This window comes from Arachis hypogaea, chromosome 19 (assembly GCF_003086295.3).
Source record: "Arachis hypogaea cultivar Tifrunner chromosome 19, arahy.Tifrunner.gnm2.J5K5, whole genome shotgun sequence".
In the NCBI taxonomy this organism is placed as follows: Eukaryota; Viridiplantae; Streptophyta; class Magnoliopsida; order Fabales; family Fabaceae; genus Arachis; species Arachis hypogaea.
Window position 1 is genome coordinate 152,633,704 of NC_092054.1, and position 14,968 is coordinate 152,648,671.

General features: G+C 33.4%; 3 protein-coding genes across 5 annotated transcripts; 2 read left to right on the top strand and 1 right to left on the bottom strand.

The window, feature by feature from the left end:
• Positions 1 to 478: 478 nt before the first annotated feature.
• LOC112775808 (deaminated glutathione amidase, chloroplastic/cytosolic) lies at positions 479 to 3,454 on the top strand. The gene is made up of 9 exons (XM_025819668.3): positions 479 to 701; positions 1,027 to 1,163; positions 1,332 to 1,460; positions 1,947 to 2,005; positions 2,330 to 2,442; positions 2,512 to 2,604; positions 2,730 to 2,832; positions 2,958 to 3,040; positions 3,148 to 3,454. The coding sequence occupies exons 1-9, from the start codon at positions 534 to 536 to the stop codon at positions 3,187 to 3,189; spliced, it is 927 nt and encodes a 308-aa protein (XP_025675453.1). The 5' UTR covers positions 479 to 533; the 3' UTR covers positions 3,190 to 3,454.
• A 119-nt stretch (positions 3,455 to 3,573) lies between these two features.
• LOC112775806 (uncharacterized) lies at positions 3,574 to 8,063 on the bottom strand. 3 transcript variants are annotated; one of them, XM_025819666.3, is made up of 6 exons: positions 7,729 to 8,063; positions 7,569 to 7,611; positions 6,803 to 7,164; positions 4,699 to 6,688; positions 4,308 to 4,514; positions 3,574 to 4,130 (listed from the first exon to the last, which is right to left on the bottom strand). In XM_025819666.3, the coding sequence occupies exons 3-6, from the start codon at positions 7,141 to 7,143 to the stop codon at positions 3,816 to 3,818; spliced, it is 2,853 nt and encodes a 950-aa protein (XP_025675451.1). In that variant the 5' UTR covers positions 7,144 to 7,164; positions 7,569 to 7,611; positions 7,729 to 8,063; the 3' UTR covers positions 3,574 to 3,815. The 3 variants fall into 3 exon arrangements, with proteins under 3 accessions (XP_025675451.1, XP_025675448.1, XP_025675450.1); XM_025819663.3 differs by having other exon boundaries at positions 6,803 to 7,220; positions 7,729 to 8,031; XM_025819665.3 differs by lacking the exon at positions 7,569 to 7,611 and having other exon boundaries at positions 6,803 to 7,220; positions 7,729 to 8,027.
• Positions 8,064 to 10,296: 2,233 nt separating this feature from the next.
• LOC140182423 (protein MAIN-LIKE 1-like) lies at positions 10,297 to 10,779 on the top strand. Its single transcript, XM_072228621.1, has one exon. The coding sequence runs from the start codon at positions 10,297 to 10,299 to the stop codon at positions 10,777 to 10,779; it is 483 nt and encodes a 160-aa protein (XP_072084722.1).
• Positions 10,780 to 14,968: the final 4,189 nt, after the last annotated feature.

The following is a 14,968-nucleotide window of genomic DNA, read 5'->3' on the forward strand; positions in this document are numbered from 1 at the left end:
ATAAATTATTAAATAATTTAATATATTTGACTAAATTTAATATAAATTTAATTTTGATGCACTGTCAGTGTAAAATAATTTTATACGTACATCCAATTATATAATGATACATCAACAAAAATAATTATTTTTTACATTAATTATTTAAATGATCATCCAAACAAATGAATATAATTGAACGAATGTATAAAATATTTATACTATCAAAATAATTAAATAAAATTAATTTAATATGATATTTTTAATTTAATTTTGATATACTGTTTATACAAAATAATTTTACACAAAAATCTAATTATATAATATTATATTAATAAAAAAATAATTATATTTTATATTTACAAAATAAATAATCATCTAAAAAATAAATATAATTTAATAATAACATAAAATTACATTATCAGTTTATCAAAATTATACTTAAAATATTTTAACATCTTAATTATAATCTTATAAAAACATATTACCTTAAATGGCGAAACCTATAGAGTATAGATATTCAGGTTCCTACAAAGTGAAACAAACTAGTTTCCATGCCGGTGAATGTGATTGGTAGAATCTACACTCGCCTTCTTCTTCCACGCTTCTGTGTGTCCAGCGAGTCAACCATGCCGTCCAACTCAGTCCGAGTCGCAGCCGCTCAGATGACTTCCATCAACGACCTCGCTGCCAATTTCGCCACTTGCTCACGTCTTGTCAAAGTGAAATTCTCCCTTTTTCTTCTCAAAGTTCCATTCTTTCATCTCTAATATCTTATGGGTCCCCTTTATTTTGCACAATTTTGCTATCATTTGGATGTATCTCTCTCTCATCATTCCCCTTTATTTGTTGGTATGAGGAAAGTCCTGATATAATATTGCTTGCCTTTAATTTATCAAATAGTTTATTTTGTTTGGGAGAGATTAATGGCAAATGGGAACAAATTTTGAATTTTTTTTTTCCTTTGTTGTGTTTGTTCAAGAATTAGTTGGTTTTATTGGCATCATTATCATCCTGATCTTTGAAGTCCTTTTGCTGGGTATGAAGGAAGCAGCATCAGCTGGAGCAAAATTGCTTTGCTTTCCTGAAGCTTTCTCTTATGTTGCTGCCAAGGATGGAGATAGTGTTAGCATTGCTGAACCTTTAAATGGCCCACTCATGAACAAATATTGCTCTTTGGCAAGGTACCTCATGATCCTATATCACCATAGGCATTAGGAAGTGATGTGCTTTTAAGATAAAGTAGCTGCTGATGGTTTTACTTTGCGGTTTTCGCATTTTGTGCATGATGATAACTACTGCCAAGACATCTTTGATAATGCAACTGAGTTTCCACTTCTGAATCACTGCAGAGAATCCAGCATTTGGTTGTCACTTGGAGGCTTTCAAGAAAAAGGATCTGATGATGAACACTTGTGTAATACTCACGTCGTGGTGGACGATACCGGGGAAATTAGAAGTTCTTATAGAAAGATACACCTGTAAGATGATTAAATTATTGTCAATAGTGTGTTTGATTCCATCAACTGTGGTTTTGAAGATTTCTTTTTGCACTATCTGCATGCATATTGTTGCAAGTTTGTCATGCCAACACAAGTGTAGAGTATGTGCTTGAGAGAAAGTGTGTGAGTGAGTGATGTTTAAACCAAGAAAGTTGGAAAAAGAATTAGAGAATGGGGAGAATTAGAGAAATATAGGGGCAATGGGGCATTCATATCAATTGATCAAAGCTGAAAACTACCGTACAAATTAATGCTCAAAATGGTAAATCGAAGCCCAACCACTTGCATTACTAGTGTTAGAAAACAATGATATAATTGATATTAGATAGTTCCTTACGGAGAATACCCATTTATCTACTCCTAGATATAACATGCCATATGAGGAATTTATTGCTATTTGTTTGTCTAATTATGTTTGTACAAACAATATGACATTTTTTTTTCTTCTCTCTACCTCTTGTGAAGGTTTGATGTAGATGTTCCTGGTGGAAGGGTATATAAAGAAAGTAGATTTACAGAAGCAGGTAGTATGAAGAGTAGATGAGTCTGTCTTGCTTTAGCCCTCCTTGGAACTTCTGGTTTTCTAAGTGTTTTTGAAATTAAAAGAAAGAGCCTATGGATCCTTTAGGCTTGCATGCTGTTTTCGTACTAGAAAATATAAGGATCAGTTGGACTTTTCACATGCCTCCATTGGTTATAGTAATTCAGATCATATTTCCTTTTACCTGAAACTGCAGAGCTGCAGTTTTCCCTTTTTGTGGGAGGAGGATGTTGATAAAGAAGATTAGCAACTATGTATTGAGAGTTGGTTTTGTTCATATGAACATCTTCTGCTGTTGATGTTTCAGGCAAAGATGTTGTTGCAGTAGACAGTCCTATTGGGCGATTGGGCCTCACTGTTTGCTATGATTTGAGATTTCCAGAGATTTACCAGTTGTTACGTTTCCAACATGGAGCACAGGTATTCTGTGGAGATCTTTCTTTTCTGCTTAGATATGTTGTTTTGTAAACCACTCCTTTTATTTTTCAGGTATTACTGGTTCCTTCAGCGTTCACTAAAGTGACTGGTGAAGCACATTGGGAGATTCTTCTTCGTGCTCGTGCAATTGAGAATCAATGCTATGTAAGTATTCATTGTTGATACATTAAAGGTATAGAAGTTATTAAGAAATGTGTATCGGGAAATATATTAAACTGTTTTCTTATTAGCCTCTTATTTTTTTAGAAATGATTTGATGAATTGATCAGGTCATAGCTGCTGCACAAGCTGGTAAACACAATGAGAAAAGAGAGAGTTATGGTGATACATTGATTATCGATCCCTGGGGAACTGTTGTTGGCCGATTACCAGGTAAGAACATTTGTTGGTGAAGTTCATCTTGGATGTTTCAGATGTTGAGTTTTGACGTTGTGTTCTGGTTGCTTAACCCATAGTTACTGGTTTTTCCATGCTTCGTTTTCATTATTCTGTTTCAGATCGATTGTCCACTGGCATTGTGGTAGCTGATATTGATTTATCATTGGTTGATTCTGTAAGGGAGAAGATGCCAATTGCTAAGGTAACAGTTTTGATACTAATATATGGGCTTCAGGGTTGCTTTTATTGAAGTAGAGCTTTTCCAATCTATATTCCCTAATGCAGAGAATATGTTCATTTTTGTTACAGCAAAGGAAGCCAATTGACTTCTGGAAAGCTGCATCATTATAGTTTTGGGGGCCAACTCCTGTTAATTGGACCAGTTAAGGGTATATGCCTATCAGCACCATACCAAACTAGAATAGAATAGAGACAGATAAAATAGAATAGTTATATTCATGATAAGGCTCATATAAACCCCTGGTTATATATGTTGTCACATTATTGGTATTACAACTTCTGGTGTATGATCAATTATATGTTCTTCTCATAAAAACAATGAATGCTTTATCTTGTAAAAATGGTATTGGGCTATTCTAAAATGTGTACTTGGAAATGAGTCTTTGTTCCAGTAACTTTGGATTTGTAGCATTTGTTTCTCTAAAGACAAATAGCTAAAGGGACACATTAATTAAGGATGAAACATTAAAAATTGAAATGAGTGAAGGAACAAGCTTGTAGAGGCTGAAAATAAAACCTCTCAAGGGATGAGAGGTCAAAAAGGACTTTTCTATATATTCTTTTACTTCTCTGTCCAAATCTTACACCAAGTATATAAGAAACTAAAACGATAAAGGAAAAAGAAAGAAAAACTTTTAAGACATTTTAGAAGACCAACAATTCTGAAGAGATATAGGCAACTATGAACAATGTAATTATTTGTCCTAAGTGATAGGAACAAGATTTGACAGGTGTAATCATCTAATCAAAAACTCATGCATGGAATCAGTACTAAGGAGATCAAAGGGTTTTTTGCCAAGGGAATCCTTCAAGATTGTTATTTGACCTTCTTTGACAAGTATATCTTCTTCAAGTGTCTCTATCTTGTTCTTCAATACATTGACCTCTGACATCAACAGCATATTCTGCTCACTACACTGTTTCACTTTTTCCCAACAACGATCTCTGTCCTCTGACACTTGGGGCAACATTCCCCTCGTTATTGTTAACTCCCTCATAGCCTCTTGAAGATCACTTTGAAGGTGGTTTATACTCTCATCTTTCTTCATCATCTATTACAATAGAACCAAAACAAGGAAAAACGTCATTTTTTCACATGGGGTCGGGGGAATGGTTGAAATACTAGCCGTTGGAAGAAAAAAAAAATACTAACAAAGATGACAAAATTTCATCAAGAAGCAAATATACACAAGCTGAATTTTAACAAAATTTCAATATAGCTGAGTAACCTGAAGTTCAAGGTCCTTCAACTTATGTGTTACACTTGAAAGGTTGTCCATAGCATTCTGCACTTCAGATCTAAGTATGTCATTTCCTCTTACTGCTGTAGCCAGTTCAGCTTGCATCTGCTCAACTTGGAGCTCTTTAGAGTACATCTTTTCTCGTAATAAACTTGTTACCAAACATTCTGCTTTAAGCTCAGTTCTTAGTATATCCTACATAAACAACATGTTCCATATGATAAGAACAGAGAAGTTCACCAAAAAAAAATGAAAATGAAATAATAAATAAATAAATTGGAACTTCAAAAAAGGTTTAAATTTTTAACACAATAGTGCAAGTAAAGGTCTATATTAGTTTAGTTTGAATACAACAGAAAATTTTCCGGAAGAACCTCACCTCAGATGATTGATCGTTCAGTTGAGTTGATTTATCAGCATCTATACATTCTGACTGAAATTTAGAAGTCAATGGATTTGACTTTTCGTTCATCAAAGAAGACATCGTCTGCAAACTCCTAGTTAAGCGATCAGTACCACTTTTAAGTCCCTGAATTTTTGTTTCAGATTCAAGAATAAATTGTGCATCTAAACCGTTTCCAATGACTTCTCTATCCAGTTGGATATTTTGACGAAGATGACTTCCTTTCCCTTTAATGAATTCCATCATGTTAGAACACAGAGATGTGCTTTCATTCAGCATTGTTAGGCCTTGATTCTGAAGGCAGCAGACGCGGGCCCACAATTCTTTGTCTAATTTATAAGTTGCGACAAAACATTCTTTACCATCAGCTTTCAATCTGTTTAACAGAATTATATTCTCATGGCGAAGAGAATCTGCTTCAACCTTGTAGGATTCTAGTTCCCTTCTCAAGGCCAATTCTACTCCGGCTAACCTCATCTGCTCCATTTGCATTTTGGCAATGTGCTTATCAATGCCCTCCTTAGATTTGTTTGTCTCAAGTTCCAGATTAAAGCCCTCTTGTAATCCTGCAATTGTCTTCTCTTGGTCACCGCAAGTCCTTAATAATCTCGTTAAGGACTTTTGTAACTCTTTGCACTCCTTATCCTTCTCTTCAAAATTTCTTCGAATACAGTCCCGATTTTCTTCTGCTATCTTATATTTCTCTTGTAGTTCTAAGAGATTTTGCTGCAAATCAACAATCTCCTCTTTCATTTTCTCTGTCTTTTCAGTCAATCCCTTGAGCTGTTGATCAGTGTATGCCATCACACGTTTGCTCTCCATCTCCCTCTCACCAAAAGAGGAGACTTCCCTTTGAAGTGATACATTCTGCTCTGCAAGCTCTCTAACACGTTCACGGAGCCTTTGTTCTTCTAACTGGAACTTCTCAAGCTTGAACGACCAGTCACTTGACCTCCTGTCCAGTTCCTTTTCCAATGCAGACTGCATCTCGTTCTTCTCTTTCTCAAGTCGTTGAGTTCGAAACTCCTGTTCTGTCTTTACACGTCTAAGTTCTTCCTTAGCAGATGCTCTGTCAGAGATTCGAGACCTTAGTTGGGTCGAAACTTCTAGAGCCAAGCTTATTTTCTCCTCTGCCAGGTTTCTGATTGTCTGAATCAGTGTTGTCACATCATAACCACCATCAGGGAAAAAGTTTTCTCGTTCTAACGTCTTAGAAAGATGAATAACTCTCTCCTCAGCTTCCCTTGACCTTCTCATTAGTTCTGGATCAGAATCAGCATCAGCATCAACTTCATCACAGCTTATACCCTCAGAAATGCCATTCATGCCATGATAACCATTTGTCATCCTGAATGGTTCATCCAACAAATAACTTTTTGGTGGGGTGTCATCCAAATCAGAGTCATAGTGCCCATTCACTGATCTTGCATAGATATCTTCGATTGTGATTGGATTGTCAAGATCCAAATCCTTTGACCTAGCTTTAGAGAGATCACGAGACTGAGAAAGTCTCTCAATGACATTTTTTGCAATACTCCTTGGTGATTCATGTCCAAACCCATTTTCCATCCAATCTCGAGATGAGAGGCGAGGACGACTAACTTTGGCTTCTCTGAATGAGTGAGCCCTTGGTTTATCTTTGGATCCATCTGTTGGTGAATTAGGTGCTGTGAGCTGAATTTTCGGAGGCAGCATCACACCATAATTTCCATGCCCAGAATTATAACTATGTGAATTGCTCCTGGGTCTACTGTCCTCCAGTTGCTGCTCCCCATCAATATAACGGTCTACAACCTTAGTTGAAACATTGCTAGAGCAAGTCGAAGAGTTCCCAGATAAATCATGATGGGATCGTGAAGAACTATGGGACCCAGGTCTCTCGTATCCATTGGAATTGTGGTTAGAAGATACTGCAAATTGTGCTGGCTTATCCCTCTTTTGCTTCTCAGAGTTAAGAGCCTGACAACTGATAGATACACAGAAAGTTCAACGAAATAAGGAGCAAAACACAAGCAACAAAATGCATAAATTAAACTTTTTAGTCAAGATATTATTTCGATATAAGGTAATTGACTCTCACCGAGACGAATGCTCAAACTGATGATACGGATCACTAGCAATGCTACTAGAAGGAGATCTACTTGGATCTTTCAAGTGGTAGGCGGCGGACGAAAATGACCTGCTCCTTCTAAGAGCTGGACCAGAACAAGAACTATGAGTATCAGAAACTTGCTTTCGAGATTTGGAGAACAATCCCTTGGGGCCCTGGGAATAATTTTCAGCTTTTCCATGAGCCTGACTATTCATTCCATTATCTGATGAATTCTCCCATAATGTCTGCTTGTTTGTTGATTTTGGAGTAGCTACATTGTTGCCTCCACCGCTGGATGCAGAGGATTTGAAAAATAATAGTTTCTTCATGAGTAGGACTTTTTTCTGTGCCTGCTATCTCAAACTCATCAAATTTCCAGCTTTTCCACAATTTAACTCAGGCCTCACTGAACCAACAATGCAGACGTAAACCACAAATTCAATCAAGGTAAAATCAAACCATTGTTGCAAATTCACCAATTTGGGGATGAAAAAGCAACCAAACAAAATAAGATAGAATCAAAAAGGGGGAAAAATAGAGAAAGAAAAGCTAAGGTATAAACTAGTATAGCTGAACCATGATGTTACATAAAAGTGAAACACTGATTACTTGATTTCCACAACAATCAGCAATTAAAAGAAAATTAAATTAAACAGATAACAAATATGATAATACTATCATCCATCAACTTGCATAGAAGAATCAACCGGGGATAAAAAAACGAAACCCTATTTTTGAAGAAAATGCTAAAGACCTGGAATTCAGGGGAGGTGATTGCGGCTTCTTGAGTGAGTGAACTTGACAATACACAAAAAAGAAAGAAATAATCAAATCAGAATAAAACCTTTTCAGATTCGAAATTTTCTTTGTTACAAAAGAAACAAACAAAAAGAAGAAGAGAGAGAGAGACTCACAAGGTTCCAAACGGTCAAAATAAAACCAGTTGAAGCAGCAGCAGAACGAAGGTGAGAGCCAAAGAAAAGATGAACGATGAAACCTTTTGAATTGTGTAACTGAAATGCAATGTGTCCAATTATTTTCAAAAGTAAAATATAAATGAGTGAAAATCCGAGAATTAAATGCGTGATTATTAATTAATTAGAAAGGAAGGTGGTTCAATTTGGAATGAGTGTTCAAAAGTATGAAATGAAAGGATTAATTGCAAGTTTGAAGAGGCAAACGCAAAAGCGTTTTTATTTAAAAGTGTGACGATGCCTTCGAAGGAGCGGGGGATGTCGTTGGTTTATTTGTTTTTGTTGGATCAGGCGCACATTATATTTTTAATCAAATCAATTTCAATGATAATTACTCTTATAACCTATGAATCTATGATTCAATTCTCGGTCCCACACCTACCACATTTTTTCTTCAAAACCTCTAGTATTCTTTTTTTTTTCTTATTATTTAAATTCGAATTTAATTTTGATCAAATAATAGTATAAAATATTTTATATAATTGTATAATTATTTTTTTTATTTTTATCATATTCTTTATTTTGGCCGTTCAAAAAATAATCCGTTGTGGATAAAAGTTTTATTTAAGGATTTAATATTGGCAAAAAATTGTTGCATACATAAGGCGGAATTCGATGTTCGGTAGGTCAAAAACTAATTCGTCGCGGATCAAAACTCCATTTAAGAGTTTGTCGCTAGCCAATGGGTTGTTGCATGTAGAAAGCGGGATTCAAACCCCTATCACTTGCTTAAGCGGACTAATGAGTTAACTACTAGACTAACGAAATTTAGTTACAATTGTGTAATTATATTTGCTCTTTTGAATAATCTTTCATGCGATCAATATAAAAAATAATTATTTTTTTTAATGTGGTGTTATATCGTTAGATTTTGTTTATGACTAGTTATATCATTAGATGTATATAAAATTATTCGTGCATCAAAATTAAATTCTTTAAATTATACATTACACAAAATTACATTTTTTTAAATCATTTAACTATATAATTCTTTTATATTTATTGTGTTATATTAAAAATAATCAATAAAAATACAAGATAACAATGAAAATATTTGATAATAATTATATTAGATGTACCTAACAAATGAGCTATTAAACTAATCATCTTATAAACTATATATTGAAATATAAAATACATAATAAAAATAAATTAAATATTTTGTATATTTATATACAAATACATCATTGACTTTTTGTGTATATATAGTATTTTTTATTAGATAAAAACTAAATACTAATAAAATTTGTAAGAGGTTATTTTTGTTTTAAGGTATATGAAATTGTTATTTTTGAGAATAATTACTTATGCATAATATAGGGCAATTTACCAAAATAAAACATATGAGTTTTAATATTACCGAAATACAATTTTTGCAAATTGGATACTAAAATACAATTTTTTAGAAATCTATATAAACTACCAATGGGGTCTCACGGTTTCTGAATACATATAAACCATGAATGAGGTTCTACGGTTTATGTTCAAAGCTTATTTGCATAGAAATCGTGGTAGGGGTTTCACGGTTTCCGTTGGTAGCGAAAATGAGCATAAACTGTCGAAAGGTCCAGCGGTTTATACTCTAATTATAAATACGCGGAAGGGGTGCAGCAAATTATTCATTTCGAGACACTTCCAAATCTTTAGAGAGAGAAAGTGACGTTCTAGAGAGAGGGAGAGGAGGAAAAGTGTAGTGATTTATATTTTTCTTGGGCCGGAATCATGGCAGATGATCACAGTCTTTACCGTCTCAACGGCGTTACGCACATGGCCAGCAGTATCAACGAAGAGGTAAGCCAGCTATCTTTTATTTATTGTATTTCATATAAAAGAGAAATGAAGTATTTGGTATTTTGTTGTTAAAACACATAATTTAGGATTAGGATTTTGAAGTTAGGAGATAGATTCAAATGTTTAAGTAGAATGATGTTCCTCTTGTACTTGAGACATAGGATTCAAATTGTAGTATTGTTGCTTAAGCATTCATGTTTGAAAACTAAGTTTTGAAATTTGAACTTTTAAACATGTAAGTTTAAATTCAAGTATTATAGTTTTAGTTGTTAAGATTTTGAAACCTTAAAGAGTAACTTTTGAAAGTTGAACCTAATGGTTATATTTGCATTCTTAAATCTAAAAATTATAAGTTTTGGTATTTTAGCTTTCTTGAACCTAAAATTTATATTATATAATGTTACGTTTAGTATTTGGTTATGTTGAACTAAAGATTTGAGTCTCATATTAAAGCCTTATTAATTTGAACTTAGAATGGTTGTTAGTGATGCGATCTCACTTGATTTTGGTTATTTCTCTCACATGTTACAGTTTAGTAGGTGCATCACTAGTGTCCGGAGGTAACAGAACATGTCTCTACATGATAGGATCATACCCTATATGGAGAGGGCAGGTCTGTACCACCTGGCGAGGCTCAACACGAGGTAGTTCTAGTTGGATAAGCCCCTTGTCAGCGCATTCATTGAGAGGTGGCGTCCTGAGACGCATACCTTTCACATGTCATTCGGGGAGTTCACCATCACGCTGCAGGCATACCAGCTGGGGTTATCCGTGGATGGTTTACCTGTATCCGGGTGCCTTACAGATTTCGAGAAGCTGATAGAGGATGACAGACCTGCTTGGGAGTGGTTTGAGGAACTCTTTGGCGAGCTTCCCCCGCCGAATAAGGTGAAACAGTTTACGGTCCACTTCACCTGGTTCCATGAGAGATTCAAGGTGCTGCCGCAGGATGCGACTGAGGATACTGTACGGATATATGCACGAGCATATATTATGATGCTGCTATCCACTCAGTTGTTCGGTGATAAGAGTGGAAATCGGGTTCATATTTGGTGGTTGCCCTTTGTGGCGAGACTTGATGAGATGGGCAGTTACAGTTGGGCTTCGGCAGCACTAGCTTGGCTATATCGATGTATGTGTCGTGTTGCCAACAAAAATGTGACAAACTTGGCCGGCCCGCTCCAGTACTACAGTCATTGATTTTTTGGCGGTTCCCTAGTCTCAGACCGCGTAGATTCGAAGATTTTTTTTTCCGTTGGCTTCCAGGTATTGATATACTGACAGTTATCATTTCAGTTTTCATTTTTTAGGTTTAAGTTATTAACTTAGTTGTTATCCGTTTATATATTCATATAACATGGTGATCGAGCTGTCGGTGGTCGCTCGAAATCGAAGTGACCAAGCAAGTATGAGGTTCGTTGTACCTTCTAACCTCCCAATTACCCTTACACTGCCGAAGTGTGATGCGAATCAACCACGTGCACCCATTCCCAAACTCATTGCATCTCCCATGAAACTTCAGATGATCTGACTCCATCACCCGATACTGAACTCCACGACGGATGCTATAATCCTTAACACTCAACACAGCTTCCTCCTTAGTTTGGAAAGATTGGCCAATCTGAAAGTCTCCAGAAGGATTTTCCTCGTGTAACCCCTGGTTTCCTGAGGTGGGATCTATGTCCTGCTGCTGGCCGATTGCTTCCAAGTTCAAGGTCGAGAAATATTGCAGTTGTTGGCCTAAACCAGAACTGGATGGCTCCCGACATGCTGCTGGTGTGCCGGGAGTATTCTCCTTACTGTCTCCCAATATGTGATCTAGCTCATCGTCCGGATCATCTTCTCGCATCGCATTCTTGATCTGGCTCACCCTCACCAAAAATTGCAGGAATCAAACCAGGTGACCTAGCTGCTGCTGGTGGAACACCGCTAAAGGACCACTAGCTGCAACTACAAGTATCGAAGTTGATGCACCCCCACCGTCATCGACTGAGGATTCGGCGCTGATGCACCAGAACTGTCAAAACAATCTTCCAACTTGGCATACAGCTCGTGTATTCTCACCTCCGAAAAACTGCGTCGACAATGAAACGAAACATGCATGTCTTCGTCCGACCCTATCACAAATATTTCATACTGCACCCCAATTGAAACAACGGCAATCGAAATTTTGTAGAACACCTTCTTCACCCACTTGGACCCACACAACCCTGCCTTTTGCAATATGCTCATCTTTAGTTCTGACAAAGTATTTGTCGAACGGATAAAAACACTAACCGATTCTTTGTCCGTGAACTTAACGCCGTGCCTTTTGCTTTTTTTTTTTTTTTTTCCGGAGCAGTGGACTAGGACTAAAAAATTCTCCTCACTCATTTGTGAAGATGTGAAAATGACTCTCTACATCACACTACTTCCCATTGGTGGGTATTTATAGGCGAAATAGGTCCAGACATAAACGCTGAACCCCTGTCGCGGTTTATGCCTAATTGCACACTCAATAGAAATCGCGGGACCCTACCGCAGTTTCTGGCCAAAACTGTTTTAACGTAAACCGCTGAAGGGGTGTAGCGGTTTATGTATAATTGGAATCCATGGGACTCCTCCTACGATTTACATAAATTTTTAAAAAGTTGTATTTTGGTATCCAGTTTGTAAAAGTTGTATTTCAGTAATATTAAAACTCAAATGTTTTATTTTAGTAAATTGTCCCATAATATATTTTTTCCTTTTTCTTAACTTTAAAATGTTTTTGACATAGTTATTTTTAGAAATGGAAGCATACTAGTTTAATTATAATTATATTTTAGTATATCTTTTAAGGAATTTATTTGTTGATCAAATATTTTCAATAGTTAAGAAAATAATATATACTTTTGAATTTTTAAATTTACAAAAATTATATATTTGAAAATTAAGGCACAAAGAAAATTAAATGAATATGTGTGTCTCATATCTCTACGTTTTCTCTAGTCGTTAATTATTAATAATTAGGGTAGATGATATTGGGTCAACTATGTAAAGATATATATAAATTTTGTTTTAGTAAAATTTTTTAAAAAGGTATTTATACTTTTAAAATCAGATATTTGTACAGTAGTGCTTGTATTTTAAAAAATATAAGCACGTCATTTTTTGCTTAACAATACTCAAAACACTGAGGTAAGAAATGATAGATTATGGGTTTGTATTTGTAGTTTTAAAAAATTATAGTAACTTTTAAATATTTTTAAAAGTTAATTTATATTTATCAAAATTAAAATGTCTATATATTAATAATATTTAAAATTATCCTTAATTAAATTATTGATATCAAATTTTATTTTTGATCAAAATATTTTTTTATTTATATTTATTATGGTAATTTTAAATTTTAAAAATTATTTAACCAAACACAATTATTATTAATAATAACTATTGAAAATTACTTTTAATTTAATTTACCAAACTTTAAAATACTATTTTTAAAAACTAACTTTAATAAACTAATTATAAAAAATAAAAAATTTATCAAATCAAATCTTATACTATACAACTATTGTGAAATGGAAAATTTATTGATATATATATATATATATATATATATATTGTCACCGTTATATGAATGGGTAACGTTATAAGATTTAAATATAAATATTTTTTAAACGATGGAATAAGCGTAACTCTTGTTTTATCATTTAAGTACTCTAGTATATCGCTGCATTTAATTTTGATAAATATTTTTTGTAGAAGTCGGATAGATATTTGCAATGAAACAGAAAAAAAAGGAGATACAAATTAGAAAAAGAAATAAACTCACGACTTTGCAAGCCACAACTCAGAACCTCAAGGATAAAAGATCTTTTAGAGTTTATATAGTAATGACTAATAATTGTGCACATAATTTGGTCGTTCCAGCTGCAAACTAATGAATCATTTTCTATCTTTTTTTTTTTTTTTTCTAACTATAGTCATGATGATTAGGATAAATAAGTAGGCACCAAATGTGAATTAGATAATGACATGCATAATGATGTGTGATAAAAGAGAAACATAGGCCACTATCATGAAATTTATGGGCACTACAAATTCCATGTTGGCGTGATGGCTCTACTATGAGTAGTGCTCGATATTTTTTTTTAATTAATCAAATTATTTTATTTTTAATTTGTAAATTAAATCCTTTCATTATCACCAAGTTAATGCTGTTAACGTACTTAGGATTTTCATTAGTAAATTTATAATACTAAATCCATTAATTTTTAACAAGTTTTTGTTTTGATATTATAAGAAAACTAAATGATATGTTAAAAAAAAGAATGCTAGGGCCAGCAATTTTGGTGATTTGTAGCCATCAAATAGCCATCAATAATAGTTTTAATGGTGTAAAATTAGTGTGAGATTTTATCCAATAACTTACTTTTTTTTGCTAATTACATACTGGCCAGAATTTAACAAAATTGCTGGCCTAGATTTTTCCTTAAAAAAATGAACATGAAGCACAACAATAGGAGTATAACTGTATAAGCACTTAAACCTGCATGGTCAATTCATTTATTGCTAGTCTAACTATTTTTATTATCAACTTATTTATTCGATTTAATAATTAAATTAGTTCTTAAAAAATTATTTGTTCTTTAGATTTGTCTTTACAAAATTTTATTAATTAAATTAGTCATTTAAAGATTATAAATTAATTATTTTTATCTTTCAGTCACTCAATTAATAATTTTTATAAACAATTGATGATATAAAATAATAACTCACATTATATATGACACCTAACATATTTAATTAGATGCTAAATATATAAATATATTTATTAAAATTTATCAATTTACTGTCGTTAAGTTATATTAGAATTAAAGTTTATATAATTGAAAAAATAGACTAAATTGATAAATTTTCATAAACATATTTGTTTAGCATCTAATTAGATATGCTAGATATCATGTATGCCATCAATTAATATTTTATATTATCAATTGTTGATAAAAACTATTAATTAAGTGACAGTCACAGAGACGGACATACGGGACGAGTGGAGGCCTCGGCCCCAACTTTTTTAAAAGAAAAAAATAATAGTAGTAAGTTATTAAGTATGATTTAATTTTTTAAAAATTTTATTTAATATTTAGTCTAGTATAAATAAAAATCCAATTCGACCTAAATATTAATGATTTCTAATATCTAAAAAGTAAGTAATAATATTAAAAAATCTAAAAAAATATTATTACTAATATTTTTTAATTAAATACAAATTTTTCAAATCGCATAAAGTAGATTCTTTTTCTTGTTGTGATCATCATTCTTGATTCATTTGGTATTAATTTTCTTTGTTTCAACTGCTACAACTGAGAGATCTTTTTCAGCTATAAATATTGTGAAGAATAACTCAAAAAGAAAATAAAAG